Source organism: Nanorana parkeri, unplaced genomic scaffold, assembly GCF_000935625.1.
Source record: "Nanorana parkeri isolate BGI_ZX_2015 unplaced genomic scaffold, ASM93562v1 scaffold1511, whole genome shotgun sequence".
Taxonomy (NCBI): Eukaryota; Metazoa; Chordata; class Amphibia; order Anura; family Dicroglossidae; genus Nanorana; species Nanorana parkeri.
Genome location: NW_017307779.1, coordinates 196,123 through 219,397, shown reverse-complemented (window position 1 = coordinate 219,397; position 23,275 = coordinate 196,123). Strand labels below are relative to the sequence as shown.

Here is a 23,275-nt window from a genome sequence, read left to right as displayed (position 1 = left end):
GATTAAAGAAAAAAAAATTATCTTGAAAAAAAGTAAAGTGTTTAATAAAATGGTATAATAGAGAAAATACATCCATCCTCCTAGGACGCTAGCAAAAAACTATTCTGTATGTATAACATTTCTACATACCTTAAAGGTTTCATATAATTGCTGAACCTCCTTTAGTTCATCATAGAACCAGTCAAAAACTTCTACATAACACTCATTTATGATGTGCTGTATCCCTTGCCTATGTTTCACAGAAGAAAACCTTTAAAGAAAAGAAAAGCATTTTTGAGTAGGGGAAAAGCACAACAAGAACAAGCTACTTTCATAATAGTATAATATAAAAATAAAGTTAAGAGTAGCATAACTAGACAGACTTCAAAAGTGAATACATGGTATGGACCCACAGGATAAATCCATAGTAGCTAACACAGTATTTAGATAGTACTGTGAAGTTAAAGTGTATGTCAAGCCAAGTTTTGGATTGATTGATACCCCTGTATGTTTTTTATTGTTTCAAAAAGGTATATCAAAAAACCTTATTCGTTCCTGCACATGGAAAGACCATAATCATTTGATGAGCCAACTAGCTGTGGTAAGGCTGCTCATTTGGATCAAGGCTTCCCTTGAGGATAAAGTGGCTTAAAGGAGAACTATGAGGTGAGTGATTTCCACTCATCAAAGTTAGAGCCGACCTGTGACAAAGAAACTGTCACAGGTCGGCTCTGTTGATCGGGAAGTGAATAAACACATACTGTCGCTCACTCACTTTCCGATCATCTCCCTGCAGAGAGCGCTGACAGTCACCGCTCTCTGCAGGGAGATGATCGGAAAGTGAGCGACAGTATGTGTTCGTTCACTTCCCGATCAACAGAGACGACCTGTGACAGTTTCTTTGTCACAGGTCGGCTCTGTTGATCGGGAAGTGAATAAACACATACTGTCGCTCACTCACTTTCCGATCATCTCCCTGCAGAGAGCGCTGACAGTCACCGCTCTCTGCAGGGAGATGATCGGAAAGTGAGCGACAGAATGTGTTCGTTCACTTCCCGATCAACAGAGACGACCTGTGACAGTTTCTTTGTCACAGGTCGGCTCTAACTATGATGAGTGGAAATCCCCCCTCCCCCCGATCCTCCATCGCTGAGTGGAGGAACGGACGGGGGAGGGGGCAGGCACAGCTGGCTCTGCCTCTAGTTAGGCAGAGCCAGCTGTCGCTCATGCAGCTGGGTGGATCTCGACAGTATTGTCGGGAAACCCGTCCCGGCTGCAGCGCTCTCAGTATATCGCGGGCAATAGCCCGTGATATACTGAGCTTTGGATCATGGGAGGAGGTTGGTATATGTAATCCCGTGACCTTAAAGAGAACTATGGGGAAAAACACTTACCCCATAGTTCTCTTTTAAAGCATGCAAAAACATCACAAGCGCCAGACCAATGGTGAAAGAGTTAGAAAGTGCTTTAATTGTTCAGAAAATGATCATATAAAAACCATTGCATTTTGGGCAGCAACTTATTTGGGGGGGTGGAAATTATCTGATCAGATAAGAATTGAGGAAAATCTGCAACAGGTATGCAGACAGAAATAAAAATCTGACAGATGTTCTAGCCTTCCCCTGACTCTACTAAAAAAAGTTTTCAAATATGTCTGTGTTACTGTTAGAGCATTCCCCTTGCTTCCTGTCTGGTAAAACATTGTCAGCAGGACAGAAAGTGAGAGGTAATCTCTCTAACAGAGTTCTGGATAGCAGTAAAAACAGATAGGAGTTCCAGTTCTTTCCCACTCTATCCAACACTAAAAAAAAGTTTTGGTTTCACATGCACTTTAACTGTAGAATGTAATTAAAATAATTTTGGAGCATATTTACAAAACTATGGTTAATCCAAGCAGATTTACAATTCTGGATTAATCAGCATAGTCTGCAATTACTGGGAACAGTTATCACATTTGAATCATTAAAAATTACACAGGTAGTAGAAGGTAATGATTTAGCACTGTCTTAATTTCTGTCCTTTGAAATGGTCTTTGATCTTCTTATCTAACTATTATAAATAGTAATAATGAATACTTTTGGCATGATATTAATTGTTATATGATAATTAATCAAATTTATTTTTTATGATAAAGTACTTTGAACATCAAAAGTATTTTATCATAAAAATGAATGGTGGTTCAAATCAAATTAGGTGACATTACTACAGATGGCCAAATAGGCAATGTTTTACAGTTTTTGCATTTACAGAATTCTAAACATCTTTTTAAAACACAGATCTATGACTTGGTGAATGAGGTTAGTAAGGGTTTATAGGAAATGTCATATTCACCAGGTTACAAATAGGGTGAACAGTACAGTAGGCACTTTGAATATTATATGTTGTATATTGTTGGTGAATGTTACTTATTCCAAAGAACATGCAGGTTAATTTTCCTGGCACCTAGTGAATATGTTTTGCGCTGACTGTGCAGTGAATGTAAATTTATGTTCCTAATTGTTGAAGTGCTCTTAAGTGAAAGCTAATACTTTCAGGGTTATTCACAAAAGGGTGAAGAGTTTGGAGAAGGCAGGAGAAGTGAACAATCTAGGACAACAATCTAGGCCCACTGGAAAGTGGGCTGAATTGGAGAATCAGCTATTTTGGCCAGGATTGTTCACTACTCCTGCCTTCTCCATACTCTTCACCCTCTTGTGAATAACCCTGCTTGTGTGTTCCAGTAAACATGTACAAGCCAGTTTTTGTCACTTTTCTCCCTCTTGTAATTAGTTGGTTAAACTTTGCATTAATAAGACCCATTAGACACAGCACTGGTATAAATGACAATTTTAGCTTTTAGCTGCTCACAGCAAATCTATTCACTAAGCCATCTGGGATTTAATAACGGCACACAGAATCATTATTAAATCCTGTAAATCACAAACCAAATTTTTCAAACTCTGGTTTGAAAGTTTTTAGGAAATAAGTCTACTGTACTAGTATTTGTATACCCTTACCGTTGAAGAATAGACAAAGCATCTTTGCACGTTATTCGTCTAAGGAACAAAGCTTGTATGTACACAGAGATGTACTTTTCAGTTTGCTGGTTCAATACTAAGAATTCTGAATACCCCTCTTCAAAAGGGTTATGATCCCTGTAGAAATCAAGATGAAAGATATTATGAAAACCCTATTATTTATAATCAGTCGAGATAGAACACAAGGTCAATATCTTATACAGTATCCCTTATTAAAAACCAGAGTTACATGTTTGAAATAAAGTCCTAGATTTAAAACCAATATCTTGGATTATTCATGGATGTGGTACACAGAGACAATAGGGGGATCTGTAGTCCAAACAGAAAAAAAATACAGCACCAACAACTACAAAGCATAATTTATCTTTATTTATTTGCAATGTTGAACATAAAAGAGAGTTCCAAATAAGTGCAATTATTAAAGGGATTTTATAGTGCTGAGTTAGGTGCTGAGTTATTAAACTGTTGGTCATTTTGTGTGGAACACCTAGCTTTTTGTAAGGACTAAGCTAATGATTGTTCCACAATGTTTAAAGGCTCTGCCAGACTGCCCCGGTCAGTTATAAAATGATCACCAATGCTTCCCTAAAATATTTTAGTTCTGGAAGTCTATGCACCTGCATAGGCACAAGCACACAACATCAGCATGCTTGCTTATAACACTATTATGTCATACGAGAAAGATATTCCAGGAGTCAAATCATGCCCACGCAAGCTTCTGATGTTTACTGTCCATGGACAGCCTAAGAGGCACCCTTAGCCTTGAAAAAGCCCTTAATTTGAGGTCTCATCTTAAAAACGCACTGTAGCTTTGTGAATGCTGTGACACTATACTGTTTTTTCTAGAATATTATAGTCACAAGAAACTGTGCTGTGGAAGTAAATGATACTTATGCAGAATGACTGATACTACAACTCAGTCTGTGAAATTAACGAGGTACCATCTACAATCGCCATTCTTTTGTATTTTGAATTATGTACAGCTTAGAATCATACTGTCGCATAAGAACATGGGTTACAGTAAGGCTGTATCTCATTGGGGCCCCAAAGGACCTAGCTATACATATCCAAATGACATTTCCATTGCCAGGAGCCCTGGCTCATCTTGCACTCATCTCAAGTGTTTCAAGCTACTATACTATAATCATCTATATTATTTATATAGAACATATAGGTTGAAATATTTAATTATTTGATATCATAAAGTTGCATAAAGCTGAACCTCCAGGTTAGAGTTAATATAAACCAATGTTATGTTTTCTGTATAATACATACTATCCATTACCGCCGTGTGTTGTAATTCATATGCATAGAAGCTTGTCTGTGTTACTTACCTTCTCTCTGTGTCTAGCAATATGTCAGCATCTATATACTGAGCCAGCAGTTCAATCATTTGCTCCAGCTTTTCCATCAAAACTGAGGACAATGTGCAGTCGTCATCATCCATATCTTCTCTGTTATAAAGGTTAGCTGCCAAGGGATTAGCATTTTAGCAGATTTTGTTATGTGCAGAATATATACTACAATAAAAGTAAACATGCATTCAAGAAGTCACAAAATTCACTGCCTAAATGCAAAATCTTTTCTGTTTGTAGGCTGCCAGTCTTCTATTCCATTAGGGTCCACTATATAATATGACCGTTTTTTTAAAGAACATGTCAGATTCTCATTCTCAAAACGTACAAATATTTTTCTAGGATGTCTCAATCCCTTCCTTTTTACATGTGTATGAACCCTGCCTGACCATTTTCATGCTGTATAAATAACTGGGTCATGATGTGCATGCAATATAACACTACCAGTGCTGCTAATAGGAGACATTAAATGTATCTATTTCTGTCATCCCCACTATGCCCCTTTTCTTTCTATATATCAAACAATATGGGCACTACTAGTAACTATTTGATAACGATAGATATATTTCAGTGGCGTTTTCCTCAGCAAAATGTATTAGAGAAAAGTTAAAGATTCAAAGACACATTTCTTGTTTGCAACACCTTAATTACTTTACTAAAGTCACAAATTGTTTACTGTATCTAATCTACATTCCACATTATTTTAATTACCTGCATATTACTTATATGACTCTATAAACCTCTCTGGTGCTAAAGCTACGTAATTCAGAAATTAATAGAAGCAAAATAGCCAGTTATAGAGAATCAACTTATTTTTCTCTAAGCACCTAAAACTGTAAATGTCTATAGTGCAATCTACACGGCCATGTGTATCCAAAATCATCAAAGCCCAACAGTGGAATAATTCAACTGTACTTGACATGTGATCATGTAGCTTGAACCATGGGACCTTGGTTTAGGTTATTAAAGAATGATAGCTAGGCTTTGAGACAAATATAGCATACACCTAAGCTATGTCATATTTTATAAAGCATCAAACCTTACAAAAATGTAACTATAACACTAAGATTTTTGTGCAAATAAGTCACCAAAAAAAAACAGTTATATAATGAACTAAAACACAACCATTGAGTGTTAGTTTTATCAGACCAGTGCAAGTTACCCTTAAGAATGTCAATGCATAATAGATTTCAGATTATGGTATGTGTGAGCTATATATACTACTTTACTTAAAGAATGCAGGTCTCCTGAAATATACCTAACATATGTTTCTCCTCATTTGAAAGCATCATTTCTGTGTCTTCTTCATCTGCTGAGGGTTCATCAATTTTCAAGTCAGATGGTGCTGTGTAAGGAGAATCTCCATGTCTCACAGAAGGAACTGTTAGCATGGAGGAGTCATCAATATTCATCTGGAAGAGTGTAAATCAATGCCAGGAAATTATTAGGATGAAGATATGTCTAGAAGTTATGCCTTAAGTTCTTCTTTGTATATGAAAAACATACTCAAAAAGGCACAGGGACTATTCTGTTCTTAACATATCTACTACGAAGGACCTGAGCAACACAGGTTTCCACAAGGGCACATAAAAAACAATTGTTTGCTATGTGCCCTATATACACCATGACAGAGTGAAGAGGTGCAGAATAGAGAGGTGCAGAAAAAGTGATAATTAAACAGTAAAGGGAATTACAAATGCATCATAATGAGTACTTGTAAGCTGCAATATTGATCATTTCCACTCACACAACTTTTTTTGGGAGAGAGTAGTGAAGGGTTAGACTATTTGCTGAGTTTTTATTGTCATTTGATTTCACATAATGGGGAGATTTACCCCCTATTTGCCTGCCAACGTGACCAGTGTTACTGATACTAAAAGGGAGGGAAAATCTTAATTTAGTCATGAAAGTAAGAGGTGAGATGAACTCTTCAAATGGGGACAAATGTTCCGGTTTTAATTGTCTAAGATGGGAATTTCTCACATCCCACCGATAGGGGGTTCATAACTTCCATACTCTATCCAAAACAAAAAAAAGTTTTGCCTATACATATATCTGTACAAAAAATATTTTGACATGTAAATAGAAGTAAACAATTGTCTAATTATAGAGTCCGTCTTATTTTTACAGTGTATCTATAGCTAAAACATTTTTTTTTTTAGTTTTGGACGAAAAGAGAAAGGTTAAAACCTCTGGCTAAGGTGGTGTGTCCTTTGAGGAGATTTCCCCTTACTTCCTGTCCAAGAGGCATAACATGAACTCTCTTCAAAGTGAGAGAAAATCCCCTTTTAGAATTAGGATTTCCCCTCAACATCTATTCTATTCAGCTGTAAAATTCTGGATTTTCACTTCCTGTTTCAGTGAAAATGGGCACAAGGACAAATAGCAAGGTTGAATCTCCCTAGTGTGCCTGAATGCTAGCTTTAGACACACATTAAATCACTTTCCTTAAATTCCAATTTTTTTATGCATGCATTTTATGATACCTCCTTAACTAAGAATACCTTTTTCATGAACAAACTTTACTCAACTCTTTCATGCTTTAAGTATTTAGCTATACTGGCTACCTGGCTCCTATGATTATTACAAAGACTAACACAATACAAGTAAAATACATACAGGTGAAACTCGAATAATTAGAATATCGTGCAAAAGTAATTGCAGTAAGTGCTGCAAAAGTGGCCCAAACCAAGTACTGAGTACATATGCATGCTTGTACTTTTCAGAGGTCCGATATTGTTCTATGTACAATCATTGTTTTATTGATTGCATGTAATAATCTACTTTTTTGAGGTTGTGGATTTGGGGTTCTTGGGGTTTTCATGAGCTGTAAGCCATAATCATCACAATTATGACAAATCACCGCTTGAATTATCTTGCTTTGCATGTAATGAGTCTATCTCATATATTAGTTTCACCTTTTAAGTTGCATTAGTGAAATAAATGAACTTTGCACGATATTCTAATTATTCGAGTTTCACCTGTATTCCACAAGTAAAAATGCATACTGCTTATATTCAGAAGTTATGTGTAAATGAAATTGTAATGTTGAAAAGTCTGAAAAAAATGCATACCTTTCAAATCTGTTTTTCATTTAACTATACCCCACAACATGTGGACATAGTTACACAAATCATCACTGGCTTTCTCCGCAAATAACAACATGCATGGTTAGTTATCTGAATGCATATTGAGTCATCAGGATGTCAATAAAACTGTAGGGTTCCATACACTGAATGTTTCAAGGTCTGGTAAACAATTTTACCCTACAGGCTGAAACACCCAAACACAGGACTGAAAATAAGAATAATGCTATATATATATATATACATACATTTTCAGTTCTCATTGCTGACCTCCTTCTGAAAATGCACTGGCCTTGTTGTTTTGTTAAGCCTCTCTGGCATCAATATGCAGATCAGGAAAGTCACAGATATGTTCCTTAACTAAATACATCTTAATAACTCAGCCTCCATATATCTCCCATGGACAGTTTATTTTAAGATTGTATATATTAATCCCTTTGATAGGTATTCAGGGTCATTGATATTACCAGCACTGTAAACCATTTACAACTGTTTTCCATACCATAACCATAATCAATGCTGAAAAGCAAAAACTGCGTTGTAGGGTTAACAAGAAAAATGCTACCAGATGCAAAATTAGCCTCTCTCATTGCATGTTAAATAATAATTCATATCTAGCCATCAAAGTAAAATGTGCTTTCGAATTCCCTTGTGAACAGATATCACTACTAGTAGTTTTAATAGCAGATACGTTTAAACAGTCAGAATTGGAGAACCTAAGAGGAAACAGACAATCCAGCTTTTTTAATTCATAAAGTCCATTCTTTTCATAGTCAAAATACAAAGTACAAATTTCAGTACGACATTTTCTTCTGACTAAAACGGTGAAGTAGGCCTTTACCTGAGCCTCATCCTCCTCAACAAGAGTGTGCAACTTCCCAGGAGAACTTGCAGTTTGCCTTAGCATTTGATGCTGGTGAGGTATAGCTTCAGTCTGAAAATCTACAAACAGAAAACAGCATTATGACTACATGAATTTGGCTTTGTGTAAGTAAAATAGTCACTCCACTACTTTTAGGTATCCTTATGTGTTGGGCAAAGGTAGAACGCATGGGGTTGGTTTACTAAGGGCAAGTAAGCTGTTAATTTTGCAAGGGAATTTGCACTTTGAATGGAAAGTTTCCCTTAGCTTCGGGAATGTGATGAAACGTCTCAATAGCAAATCATGTGCAAGGAAAATAAAGGGTGAAGGAAGTTAGCAAATCTTCACCTGATTCACTAGGCTAAAGGGAAACTTACCCTGCAAAGTGCAAATTCCCTTGCAAACTGAGCAGTCTATTTAGTTTTAGTAAATCAACCCTTATAATTCACTTGTGTGCTCGAAGCTAAAGTAGGATAGAAAACAATAACTCCTCTACGTTTCTGCAGATTTCCTGTTCTAGAATATATACTACAGTCCACTAATTGGCTTTTACTCTGTGTGATAAGGTAAAACACGTTGTTCTCCCTATTTTGTTTTGGAAATTTTATTTCTCCTCCCTTCGATATTAGATATTGTGATTCTGTTTTTGGCAAATGGTTTGCTGCAGTCAAATTACAAACTGACAGTGAGGGATCACGCTCCTGCTCACATTGATCAACGTGTCGTAAAACAGCTTGTGGGTAGAAAGAAAAATTATCATAACCAGGCAAAGGAAACAGCGACAAGAAAGATGCTTGCTAATACATTCTAAACACTGATAAATAGATTCATTTACAACCCTTTAGCTGGTCACTTATCAGATTTTTCTTACATTCGATCTGCTCGATTAGCAATAGGTACCAATAATTATGGCTACCACAGACATTTAATTAATTATGAAGAAATAAAAAATTTTATGCCTAAACCTGGGCACACATAGTCAGAATGAACTTTAATTTGGTCTGTTAAATTAGCAAATTGTAACCACTAATATCAGTGTGTGGGTCTATCTGATTAGATGTACTCTGAATGGATAGTTTAGGTAAGCACCCAAACTACAAAGACTGCAATGCCTGGGGCCATCTTAACGAAGATAAATGGTATTAAATATATTTAGTAGATGAGTATCACCAGAAGAATTGGTCTACAGGCTTAGAATAGTTTCCAGCCAGGTGCATGCACATGTGTGGGGCACACCTAGCAGCCTGCATGATCATGGCATATGCACCCAATTCCAGAGTTAGCACGAAAAGGCCTATTTAAGGATCAGAGTTGTGGCAGAAGATTGCTGGATGCTCTTCAGCTACTTACCCCATGACCTATGTACCCAATCCTCTTCCTGTCTACCCATTGCTTCTAACCTGACCACAACTACCTACTGTTGATTTGGCGTGTCCCCTGACCCAGCTTTTGTCCTAACCATGGCTTATTTCTGTTTATCTCTTGCTGGCCCGGTTTCTCTAACGGCCACAGCTTGTTCCTGTCTGCCTGTTGCTGACCAAATTTGTTCCTGACTACAGTTATCTTCTACCTTCATCTTGACAGTACTGCCTGCTGTGCTGCTGTCTATTCAGGTCTGTCTTTAGCCAGATTCTGACATCAGTCCTGACGAGCTCTGCAAGACTTCCAGATCCTTGTTGGTCTGCTGCTCCTTGGAAGAACACCTTGATCAAGATTTTCTCCCCAAGTTATCTCTCTGGGTCAGGGTCACCAGTCTGGGATTGTTGGCATCTGTGCCACTCTGCCCCCTCATGTTTCCTGTGACCAGGTTTTGTTTTTTTAAATAGGAATCCGCATTCCTGCTCTGATAGCACTGTGAATTGGGCCTATTGTGTAAAATTGTATATGTACCTGGAAGTTCTTATCATTCAAGATTTTATACACAATCTTCCATAGGTTTGGTGAGAACTGTCTTATGTCTATATCTAGCCAAGGTAGTCCAACAGTTATCTAAACAATCCATACAGTTTACACTTCATTAGGTAAGTCCTCACACTGCACAGTTATTGGTAAATATTATCCAGGGGAAAAAAAGAATTCGGAAAACTCTAACTGCTGTGCGGCCAGATAATTCTACCTGTTCCCTTAATTTCCTCATTAGTGGTTCCACAGATGCTTCCAGATTCACTGTTATCATCTTCAATTAGGTCTTCCTGGACAGGCTTTCGCAGACCTTCTGTCATGCTGGATAATATTTTATACTGGAAAAAATACATAACATACTGAAATGTAGTTAAAGCTATAATAAAAACGTATACAATGCACGTATAGTGTTCACACTAAATGGTTATCTAAGTTACTTAGTATTGTATTAAAAATATATATTATCCATTACCATCTCAAAAACTATACAAACTATTTCCTTTTACATAAATAAAAGTTTACCTCTTGTAGCTTTTCCATAATATCCAGAGTTTGTTTAAGCTTGGTGCTCAGAGCTTCTAAGTGGTACATAATTATATCATCGTCCGTAATAGCCACACCACTGTTCTGGTACTCTTGCTGCTGGTCTAAAACAAATGTTTGGCAAATAAACAGAATTGTAACTTGTAATGAACAAGAACCCCTTTTGAAAACTTAAAACTATTGTAAGAACCTAACTAATGCTTATTTAAAACCAAGACCAGAAGATTTTATACACTAATCAGCCATAACCTTATGACCACTGAGAGGTGACGTGAATAACATTCATCTCTCTATAATGGCACCTGGAAGTGGGTGGGATATATTAGGAAGCAAGTGAACATTTTGTCCTTGAAGTTGTTGTGTTGGAATCAGAAAAAATGGGCAAACTTAAGTATTTGAGCAACTTTGACAAAAGCCAAATTGTGATGGCTAGACACTTGGGAAAGAGCAAGTCTAAAACTACAGCTCTTGCGGAATATTTAATTCTGATGCTAAATCTTTAGACTTATACTGTAATTCCAAATGCTGATCTGCTTTTGGCCTCCCATGGGCTCTGTTCAATAATCAAACAAAAATGTCACAATTACTAACATCAGGACAATGCTGTCTAAAGTCTGTTGGCGACAATGGAATGCAAATGGCTGTAAAGTATTAATCTGGCAATGGCTATTGCAATTCTACTTCTAGCACATTACAAGCATACAGGATAATCATATGAAATGGTGGAGTCCTTACAACTTGGTCAACTGCCCATCTACTGGCATTATAATTATTTTAGCAACTGCAATTATCTCTCTTTGGGCAACAACATTAACTTTATAAGAACCTTCTGACCCTTCACCTTAAGCCATTCCCCTTAATCAGAGAAGGACTGGAAACCTTTGGCCTTGATATAAAAGAAGACATTTCCAGCATCATCTTCCTTGGTGGCTCTCAACATTCAGTCACATGACACTGCAAAGGAAGTCCATGCTTGAAGTCTTCCCTTTGCCAAACCTATGATAGCAAGTCTCAACGGAGCAGGAAGCTATATAATGCCAGCATATGCCACTGACTGCAGGTTCTGCTCTAAACAATGTCTGAATAGGGCAGTATCTCCACTGAGGGCCAACCTCCCAACAAATGTTATTAATATTGGCAGAGAAGGAAAATGACACCCTGCCCCCAGCCCAGTCCTCCCCTGGCCATACTCCCTACCTCAATAATATGTTTGTAGAATGTAAATGTTAATATACCCTGAGTATTCACTTTGTACTGTCAAAGTAGCTTCTTATTTTTATTTACATCAGATATTTCTTGTATCTTTCTTTCTTGCTTTTTTTTAACTTTCATGTAGTTTGATGAGCTTGGTACATACACTGAACAAACCGGCATCTCATTAAAATGTTATTTAATCTATTTCATCTTTCAAACATGATTTTAAAGCAAAAACAAAACTACTGCATTTTCTATTTTATGTAATGGAAATTCTAGTTATAATACATACGTACCTAACCTACTGCTTCTATAGCCCAGAGCAAGTCACTATTCATAGTGTTACTGACAGATAATAAGGCTTCCCATATCTCATAGATTTTACTAAATACAACACTGACATCATTGCAACCAAGCACTGAATTTCCACTGGCATGCTTTATTCAGACACAATCACTTGACCATTTTCCTGTCACATTCTGCTTTTGCAATTAGTTTGATTTCCATTGTCTCCTTATCTGCTGTCTGTTACTACTCAAGGGCTTTATGCAAATGTGAACTCATAATTAGATGTCCAAATTTACATGCTTACACAGCAGCCTCCGAAAGAGAATATTCACTTACCACAGAGTCTAACATTTCATAGAGAAAAATTGATGCTTTCAAACTAATTCTTAGAGACATTCAACTGCAATATTTATGATCAATTTTAAAATGTATTTAAAATATCAAAAATTAACAAAGAAATACTTCGCTAAATTTCACCTGAAAGCTGTACATATAAAATATTTACAGTTAATTTTATATCAGTGTGTATTATGTCTTATGAGCCAATACGTTTGTTACATTACATATTTGAGACAGTAGAGTGGGTGATGGGCAAGAACCCTCTATGCTAATAAGTGATGTTCTTAAAATGTATGCATTTCAGTTTTGAATAGAGCGAAGAAGAGTTGAACCCTCTGTTAATTTATTTATTTATTTTTTTTGCTGTCTCTGTAATTTCCCTTTACTTCACCAAAACTGTACCCAATAGACAATTTCATCCAAACTCTTTTTAGAGTGACAGTTGTAAAAATTTGGAAATCACATCACTACAGCTGGGTTCACAAGGTTATATTTATTTTGTTCAGCCTGAAAAAATATGACAGATTCCTCCATCCACTCTAAACAGCTTGGATAAACGAATAACTCACTGTGTACATTGTATTCTGACAACAACACTGTCAAACAACATCCAAAACTAAAATAAAATATTTTGCCTATAAATAAGTTTTACCACCCTGTAATACTGCATATAATCCCTTATAAACTATATATGTTGCTAATGCATGCCACAGGCCCTTATAACAAACATTTATAGAGGAAACCATTACAGACATACTCTGTACTACAAAATACAAAGTGGCTGGGCCATCAATGCTATATCAGAATCCCTACTGCCTTTATTCTTTGAATTAAAAAATGTAGCTGAAAAATAGTATTTGTGGATATATTAGACATGTTTGGGATCGTATGACTGTCAAGGATGTCCCTAGGTTGGTGGTCAAAAATCTACACATGTCCTGCTTTCCTTCTGGAATCGCACATGTGACTGTTTTTTTTTCCCCACAGCTTAAGACTTCCACTTTACCAAACGCTTATTGTAAGCCAAGGACAGTGATCTAACTAGGCACCTACTAAAATATTACCAATGACTGCTGTCCCAAACTATGAAGCAAATGGTCCATAGGTACCCAACAGTGTAACACATGTTGGTGTATTTCACAGTTACATATTCCCAAAAATAAAATAACTATCCTCTCATAAATAGGATCCTGATCAACCTTGTTGTCCATATACATGTCCCTGTTGTTTGGATGCAGGGGTGGCCTGGTTGGGCACCATTTTTAACATGTATGGTCTTTGTGCAAACCTATCAACCCACAGACCTGATGGTTTTTTGGGGAGAGGGAGGCTTGGACAAGCAGACTTAGAAAGATATCCTGTGTATATATGGAATAAATATACCCTTTTACATCTATCACGCAGAGATAATGTTGATTTGAAGAAGCTAATAAGAAACTTTGTGTTAACAACACAAATATTAGTAATGAAGAAGCGGTGTATAGCGACAAACCGCATAGACTTGTGTGTTGAAGTAGAAGAATCTGACATATTTGTATGTACTGTATGTGCGGGTTGTATTGATATGGTATAATATCTGTGTACAAACCAGGATGTATCCTATATGACAGAGGATTTTAGTACATATGTATGTTTTTAACAAATGTTTGAATACGCTATATATATTTTGAATATGTCTATGTAATGGAGCAATATTTTACAATTTATGCCCTGGATTAAAAGTACCAAATAAATTAATCTGTGTAATGAATATGGGATGCCCGAGCAGGAACATTAAACAAATTGGGATGCAACCCTCTCCTAAATAATTGACTGTGGAATTGTTGACCAGTTACAGAGATATGCATATATGTAATGGATTTTACCCCAAGAATCCCAATCCAAAGTGTTCGGGAGTAAAATTACAGATCAGCTTGTGTACTGATTGTTGTTAGGAATTAGGACAGATTTGACATTTTTAGAATAGCACAGAAAACCCCAGTAAAAAGATACCTGTGCTGGATGTTAGTGATGGTGGCATCTTCAGACTTGTTTTATTAGTCTTGGTAGTCTGCAAAGAAGATAATCTCCCAGGCGCAGTAGAAACAGAGCTGAGAGATGAGTATCGATGAAGCCCATGTGCTCCAAACAGCCAGTCACGTAATCGATGTAATTCCTCCTGAAAACAGTTGCGTACTGCAATGCAAGCTTGTATTCTGTATAAAAAACAAACAAACAATTAGTCAAGTAGAAAGGTGGATACAATAGTAAAGGTTTTCATCACCCTCTAACCGTGAGTACCTGGGGTTCAACAATAAACTAAAACTTTTTGTCCCCTCAGATAACATATGAATCCCTTTACTAAGGAAAGGCCAATATAGAGTGAAATACTAAATTAAAGCTCAACTGCAGCCAAACTATTTTCTGGGCTTTCGATAATGTAGGGTAGGGTTGGAGCCCTTTCAGGTTTTTATTGCTGTCTGTGTGATCTCTTCTCATATCCTGCCCTTCCTGTGTATAGTAGAGTGGGGAACGGCAAAAACTTATGTAAGGATTTTATTGCTGTTCGTGTGTCCCACCCAGTGACCCTGTTCCCTTTATTTCTTGTCCTAGTTGCCCTTTCCCATTTTATCAACAATTGGCTAATTCGACTAATAGATCACAATTAGGCTTATTTAAGCCAGCTTCACACAAATATATTTCCTCCTATCACAACTAGTGAGGTTTCTTCTTTTAATAAAAACTAGGGATGCACCGATACCGTTTTTTCGGTATCGAGTATGAGTACCGATATTTCTCTTTCGGTACTTGCCAATACCTAGTACCGATACCAGTACTTCTGCTAGCATGGAGCCAGTGAGCCGGGCGGAGTGTCATTACCCACTGCCCGGCTTCTTGATTGGCCGGGAAGCCAGCTCCATGCTGTTTGGCCGGGAAGCCAGCTCCATGTTCCCTCCCAGTATTGGGGGTAAGTATCGGAGCATTTGGGTGAGTATGAGTACTCGCCTAAATACTCGGTATTGGCACCAAAACCGATACTAGTATCGGTATTGGTGCCATTTAAATTAAAAGGCTGCCTACCGCAGTGCAACATGAATGTGGGCTAAGTGATTTTTGCTCAATATCCCCATAAACTTTTATACATATTGACAGTTTTTCTTCCATGGGGACATTACTATGTTCTCTGTTACTCACCTTTCATAGAAAGAGCTGTTGCTTTTTAAAATAGCTGCTTTATCTTTGTTTTTCTCTTCTCCACCCCCAGTCGAAGCAGATTCTGCTTTATTTGATGCCATATGATTTCTTATTACGTTCCAGAGTCTGTCTTCTGACCCTCCAGCTGTAAGACTTTCTTTCAGGAATAACTTACAGTTCTGTGTTAACTGATTTGATACCTGGAAGAAGCAAATGAGCAAAGTGATAGCTGGCAAACAAGGACTTGCATAATAAATCATAGAGATATGGGGAAGATTTCTCATTTCCCATTTAGGCATGCAAGTCATTACATATGTATTAAAATCCTGAAGGCATCTCCTAATTAACTTTGCTTTATCTCTCTGTTGTTGAACCGAGTTACAAAAAAATAAAATGGAAACAAAGGTGGTTCATTTACTAAAGGCATATGGGACATTCACTTTGGAAGGGAATTTGGACTTTGCAGGGGAATTTTTGAATGAGTTGAAGCTCTGCTGACTTCCATCATCCAATCATCTGCAAAATAGTGTTTTTTTTATTGTCCTTGCAAATGATTGAGCTTTCTTTGCAAAGTGATTGTTCACCACATTCACATAGCTAAACTTCCCCTGCAAAGATTAAATTCACTTGCAAAGAGATAAGCCTATTTGTTTTTTGTAAATCAATGGTAAAGAATCCATTACATGCAAGGCCATCTCTATAATAAGGCAGTCTAAGTCGGTTGCCTCAGGCGGCATCTCACTGGGTCATATGGGGGGGCGGCAGGTGTGCCTGAGCTCTTAGCAACCTGTAACACTCTGGCTGGTGTCCCGCCCAGCTCACAGACATGACTGGTTGCCAGGAGCTTAGTGGGTGCTCTAAATGGTGTCCTGTCCAGCTCCTGGCAACCAGTGACATCAGTGAGTTGGGGAGGACGCTCGACAGAGATACCGTTTCAATTAGGGCTGTTTCACACCTATGCATTGCGCTAAATGCACAATATAGTGTGTTTAGCCTCACAGTGTGGTAAACTGAGATAAAACTGAGAGAAATAAGGAGATTATAATTGCTAAATTGTTAGTTGCCTGGTTATAAGGTCAAAACTCCTGATATGCATATTTGTTACAGGCAATGAATGACTTAGACATGATCAAAGCCATTATATTAGTATGTAGCCAGGCATGAAAGCATGTTCAGAAGACGAGGTCTGCAACCGCAGCCTATTTTTCAATATATACTTTATTTAAGCTCTGCCTGTGATCCAAACAAATCCTTCTCCAATAAACCAATATTTACCAAAATAACACTTTTCTTTTTTTTAAGAAGCTAGCAACTTGGGGTTAACAAAAATGTCCCACCAAAATGGGAAAGGATGATATGCAGGATTTAAAACATATGACTGTTTAACAAAAACATATGCTATTGTAAAAGTTGTCATGTGCATCTCATTGCATCTAAATAAAAACTCCTTTGACACTGGGTACCCACGCTAATTACACATGCATGAGGCTTTATGCACAAAGCTAGTACACCAGGATAAACACCCTTATTATAAACAAAAGGACAGTAATTGTTTAGCCCAATGAGATTTGAAAATTGCAGTCACATGGCTGAAAATAAAGAGCCTTATCCTTCTGTTAAAGTTTGTGAACAGAGCCTTTGGTGTGTTTTCTGACCAATGCCTGAATGCTTTGAGGCACCCATTCCTAACACTCTGCTAAAGCCGTCAGTTAATCTCTGCTAAGGCAGGAGGAGATCTAAGATATGTTTAACATTGCACAGTCATCAGCTTTTCTAATGAGACTCGACACTTGCTGATGACTGTGGGAGCATAAGTATATGCAATAAAAACTAATAAAATATGGATTTTGTAATGGAAAAATTAGTGCTATTTTTTCACTGTAGAGAGTATTTAAAGTGTATGTGAAGCCTTAAGCTGGAGAACAGTGCATTGCATCAAAAAATGTTTTTTATGCCATCCACATTAATAAAATAAAAATAAAAAGCTTTCTCAATACCTTTATTATGAAATTTGTAAAGCAGTCACATAATCCCTACTCAGTACATATCCACTAGCTCTTTGTCTAGCACTCGCAATCACTGCAGGGAGGGCTGGACTATGGGCATGTCAGCCTGTGATGTCATCTTGTCCTGTTAGCACCACATCCTGCTGTTCCCTTTCAAAGATCAGCTGGCACCACAGGTCTGAACGCATAGATAGTGTTGTCATAAAAAAGCAGAAAGCGGACAAGCACCAACGAAGACTGGCAGGGTCACCAGGTGTTAGTCAGCCACATCACATAAAAAAACAGACATACTTAGGATTAAAAGAAGTTTACAAGTGATTAGAGTGATAGATTTTTTATAGAATACATACACTTTGGGGTTTATTTATAAAAGTTCCACCTGGTGTATAGCCAGGCTGATGCCACTTGCCTGGTACTAGCACCCCTAGATGGTGCTGACGAGGAAATTCCTTTACTCTTCAACGCCATCTGGGAGTGTAGTGCCGTGCAAACAGCATTCGGCCAGCTGTATGCTGGGTGGAACTTTTATAAAATGATCCCTTTAAGTAACTAAAGTGTCTTTGTCATAACATTTTACCTTAGTAAGTAAGAGTCCCAAATAGCCATTTTTTGAGAAGAACTTTGTCATGTTTTCAATCTGCTGGATGCCACTGAAGAAGGTAGGGATTGTGCTGTTCACCAGGTTTACTGGGTCAGTGTCACTAGACAAAGCTTCCAGATGACGATGAAGTGCCTCCAGGTACTTAACACGGTCCTTTGTAGCATTGGTTGCTTCTGTAATGCTATGAAAATATGGTGATACATTTTAATGTTGAGTTATTTATTACATTAATAATCCCAAAAAATGATTTTTTAAAAATGTGAGCTTGTACAAATGATTACCCAATATCCACGGCTTTCCACCTCTTTAGTAATCTTGATTTGGCAGATATGATGACTCCAATAACAGATTTGCATTCTTTTCCTCTTAGTTGCTCTGTTATGAATCCCAACATCTTCTGTCTCTGGTGCCAGTGCTGAAGTTCAGTCAGGGGAGTAGTGCTGATGTCTAGAACTCTAAAACCAATTAGATTACATTTAGAGACGTCTGTCTGTGAACTCAACAGGGAAAGGATTTTATTATATTATTTTTTTTTAGAAAATAGCATAAATCTGTATATGCTAGACAAGGTTTCAGTTACTTCTGTTTGAAACTAGCACTGTAAAGATGATTTGAGAATGTATTTTTATTTATACCCAAGCACTTATAGTCATCATGTTACCTCGAACTCTCAGCTCAGCTTCCCTGGGCTATCCAGTACAAGATCACAAGGCGCAGCACAGTCTTTAGCATCTATCTACTAGCTTGGAGAAGGTAGGAAAGAGCAGAGGGGAGCAAAGGAGTGTCTTGCCTTGCTGTGCCTGTGTGTTTGTGGAGACACACACGGACTACTAGCACACACAAGGGTGGCTTAATAGGACCCTGCAAGGGAAAGGGGCCAGCGTAAAACAGGAAATCAGGGCCAGTGCTCAGAGGAAACAAAAACTTTTAAACATCAAGAAACCAGCATCCATTGTAAGTGATTAAATCAGCATTTGAAATGGCTTAAAAACCCTTTGACTTTAATATCAGTTTAAGGCTAACTATAGTATATTTGTAATAAATACACATTTTAAACTATTGCTACATCATTCAAAAACAATTTTTAAATGATTGACCCATGTTTTCATTACAGTATTTCATATACAGGTAGTCCCCGTGTTACAAACATCCAACTTACATACGACTCCTACTTACAAATGGAGGCTATTAATGTACAGCAGGGGGTCCCAGGCTGCAGCAAAAGTGTACCATGCAGCATTTCAGTCGTAATGCTATTGCGCTCGTGCTGACGAGAAGTGCTCGCCTTTTTTGAGTCTGGCTCATAATACTGTACGTACATTACAGGAAGTTGGCTCTTGTTGGACGTGCAGACAAGGGGTGCCTGCCTCTTCTTCCAGGTTACTGTGAGGTTTGTACTGCTGTCTGTATTCTCATTAGAAAGATTTAATCTCACTTCCTGTTCAGGAGTGACAACAGGAAGTGAGAGGAAATCTACCCCTAGGAAGGGAAATTCACTCCTGTAAGAGTGGTCATGGGAAAAAGGTGTCTCCACTGAAGCTTTATCACCAATCCTTGTTTCCACGACAACCGAAAATGTTCAAAATCCAATTGCCACAGGAACAGAAAATGAGGTGAAATCTTCTGAACAGGGGCACACACAGCAAAACAAACATTACAGGGGGTTAACCCTTCCCTATGCTATCCAAAACTAAAAACATTTTTTTTGGCTGTAGTTACACTTGAAATAATGTAATCTTGTTTGTAACATGGGGACTGCCTGTATAGATGTGTATGTGGTTGCTCTAATGCACATCTGTTTTTAGCATTTCGTGCTGACTCAGCAGGAGACTGTACTGAATACACATTAAACTTTTCTAGAGGTTCCAAAGTAGGCACGTTGAGGCACAGCCCTGCACTCTTCTTTTCATTATCTTCTGAAAAATATCAACGCACAAAGTAGAATCGAAATAAAGCATAAAATGTCCATTATCTTTTATCAATAATTTTACTTTTTATCATATCTTATCAGTATATTTGCACCTTTCATCCACAGTTTCCACCAAAACCTGTTCAATGGTTTTAATCCATTCAGAAAGTAGGGCTTCATTTTCACTGACAATCTTTGAATCCAGGGTCATAGATCTCTGCTGTAGAAGGTCTGCACTGATAATGTTCTGTGGTCTCTTCAAAATCTACATTACAAAACAATTAGTGAGCAAAGGAAGATCTATTTTTGAAATGTTACGAAATGATATGAAGCAACCAAACGTTTAGACATCACAGGAATCTAGCAAGTAAGAACTAAAATATTAGAGCCTGTACAAGTTCAGATCTTTCTTCTAAGAGTCAGAACTAGATTCTGTGTGCAAACCTTTAGAAATGGATTTGACCTTTCAGTTCAGGATTCATTCATATTGGTCAATTCATGAGTTTGTATTGTGAGATAAGTATGGAAAGAAACAGTTCTTTGATACGCAGTGCCATTAAACTGTTGTATTATAAATGATTCTATGGCTGTGGTATCAAATGTATGTGCTACAGTGAATATTTTATAGTGTTTTGGAAGAGGGGATAAAATCTTACAGTTGAGTAGAACGCTCAGGAGTACCGTAACTCTGACCTGTCCTTGTGGGTATAGAGCACGGGTTTCAGACGGAGGAGCTGGAGTCTTCACGGTAAAGCTCTGAATGAGTATATCTTTTTTTATTTACGAGCAAACCACTTCGGGCTTGATAAAGAGGTCTTGTACCTCGAAACGCGTAGCCAATTTCGAGGTACAAGACAAACAACAATAGATTGACCCAGAATCATGTAGTCTGTTCCCCACACCCACACCAACCAGCCACAGATGCTGCCCAGCACTCTAAGCCGACATACTGCTTTCAGAGCTTTACCGTGAAGACTCCAGCTCGTCCGTCTGAAACCCGTGCTCTATACCCACAAGGACAGGTCAGAGTTACTCCTGAACGTTCTACTCAACTGTAAGATTTTATCCCCTCTTCCAAAACAGTGAGTTTTCAGTTTTTTTTTTTTAAATTTCTCTTAAAGGTTGTATCTATACCGTTCCAGCAAATCCCAGGGTTGCAGCGCTTCTTTCCACCTTTCCTTTCACATGTAATATGAAGCAGGAGACTGATGCTAGGTGCTGATAACAAGAAAAGTTCAATAATCTAAAGAAAATCGTGGCGTCTTCAGCACACATTACTTAGAGCCATCTACAAATATGAAGGGCTTTGGTAATACAGTCAAGTCTTATTGTAATTTGTTACACTTACCATCTTGACATAATACATTCTTTTTTTACTTTTGATAACGAACTAGTAACAAAAACAACAACCTTGTTTGCTCCTATTGTCCTATAGTAGTCTAGGTGATTGCAACCTCTGCTTCCAAAAGAACCAGTGAAGTGACAAATAGCTTTAATGGTTGAGCTATAAGCACTCTACTGATTTAGCTTGTAACGAACCTCTTACACCTTTTTTCACCGAAGATGGCTAAATGGATTTATGGATGTAGAAATACATTTTTACAATACCGGTATGAGATATTGTGTTTAGAATGCTTTATGTATCTTGTTTATAATATAAAAATGCATCAATTATTTGAAAAGATAAATAAAAACTATGACAAGAAAGACAAGGGGACTTTCATTGCTGACCTCCTTTAGAAATCGGCTTGGCTGTCATGTTGATGCTCATAAGTCCCTCGCCTGTAATAAGTACCCAGCAACTGTAGGCCGAACTATAGTACTGATCACAGAGGGTCAGTATTGCAGCATTTTTAAAAGTAGAGGTCCGCCTCCAAATTTCTTTTAAAACATATTTTGCTGAAAATATAACAAACAACTTTTACCTTGCCTTCTCTAAACCATACTAACATTACTTAGTTTGGAGAAAATGATTGGTGATGATGTCTGACTATTGCACATAAAAACGGCATCATTTATGTATGTTTATTGATTTTCCTTATGTTTACTTTTCTAAACAGGTTTCTGAATGATTTCCGATCTGTAATATACCATATTATATATCAATTACACTAATCATATTTTACATGTTAATAATACAGGCATATTACCAAATGTTAATGCCATTATTTGTCACTCTGGTTAAGTACCTATAGGATTAAGAATTGTAGTGGTCACTGTAACCAGGCCTAGAACAACAGCAGGCCTGACATGTTTCCCCTGAACACAGCAGAGGATGTGCCACGCTAAAAAAAAAAAGTACTTGAGCAGAATACAGTCGGTTATAGATGTGTTTATTTTTTTTATTTAACTTAGATGTGTGCTATGTCCTGTATATGCCATTTTTTTGTTATTTTATGGAATTATGTTATTAAATATGAATTTTACTATACAAGAATGAGTTATGTGATATTATGTCTAACCGCATTGTTTATGAGTCACCTATAAAGCCCCGTCTTTCTCTTTCCTTTCTGTATTTGCGCCTATATTTAGGGGTGGTGTCTCCGTTTAGTGCTGATCCCTACATTTTTCTTTTTCTTATTTGTATAATCCGGGTGGAAGACACCCATTTTCCAGGGATCCTCACTAACAGCAATGATGCATTTATGAAATTACAATATTGACATGTATGTAAGCTCAATTTAATTATTGTTCGAAACAATGATATACTGTATGGACAATCAAATATACATAAAGAATATACATTACATTAAGTTAAGCAATAGCACACAATAGGGTTCAGTATATCTAATCACTTATTTTGCATCTTGGGTATTTGTTGAATATTAATTTTACACTACGAACTAACTACGCAAGAATGGAGACATTCAAATAACATTGACCCACTTCATAATGGCACAGTCACATTGGGTTTTTGACGGCCCTTAGGGGCCATCATCATGGGTACTAGGGGTCAAGGGTCGCCTCAGATCATAAGGGGAGTGGTTTTACGCCATTGTTGTGTGATGATTGGTATTTGG

At 37.4% G+C, this 23,275-nt stretch overlaps 1 protein-coding gene across 1 annotated transcript in view; it reads right to left on the bottom strand.

Moving 5' to 3' along the window:
- Positions 1-23,275, bottom strand: part of LOC108798581 (dynein gamma chain, flagellar outer arm-like) — a 113,473-nt gene that overhangs the window by 84,429 nt on the left and 5,769 nt on the right. Inside the window, exons 2-13 of the mRNA XM_018570340.1 lie at positions 20,367-20,520; positions 18,628-18,799; positions 18,323-18,527; positions 15,740-15,939; positions 14,558-14,760; positions 10,724-10,848; positions 10,416-10,539; positions 8,279-8,379; positions 5,610-5,763; positions 4,331-4,466; positions 2,976-3,113; positions 130-250 (exon numbers count right to left, since the gene is read on the bottom strand). Of these exons, the coding sequence (XP_018425842.1) occupies positions 130-250; positions 2,976-3,113; positions 4,331-4,466; positions 5,610-5,763; positions 8,279-8,379; positions 10,416-10,539; positions 10,724-10,848; positions 14,558-14,760; positions 15,740-15,939; positions 18,323-18,527; positions 18,628-18,799; positions 20,367-20,520 (1,833 nt within the window). The remainder of the gene's footprint in view (positions 1-129; positions 251-2,975; positions 3,114-4,330; positions 4,467-5,609; positions 5,764-8,278; positions 8,380-10,415; positions 10,540-10,723; positions 10,849-14,557; positions 14,761-15,739; positions 15,940-18,322; positions 18,528-18,627; positions 18,800-20,366; positions 20,521-23,275) is intronic.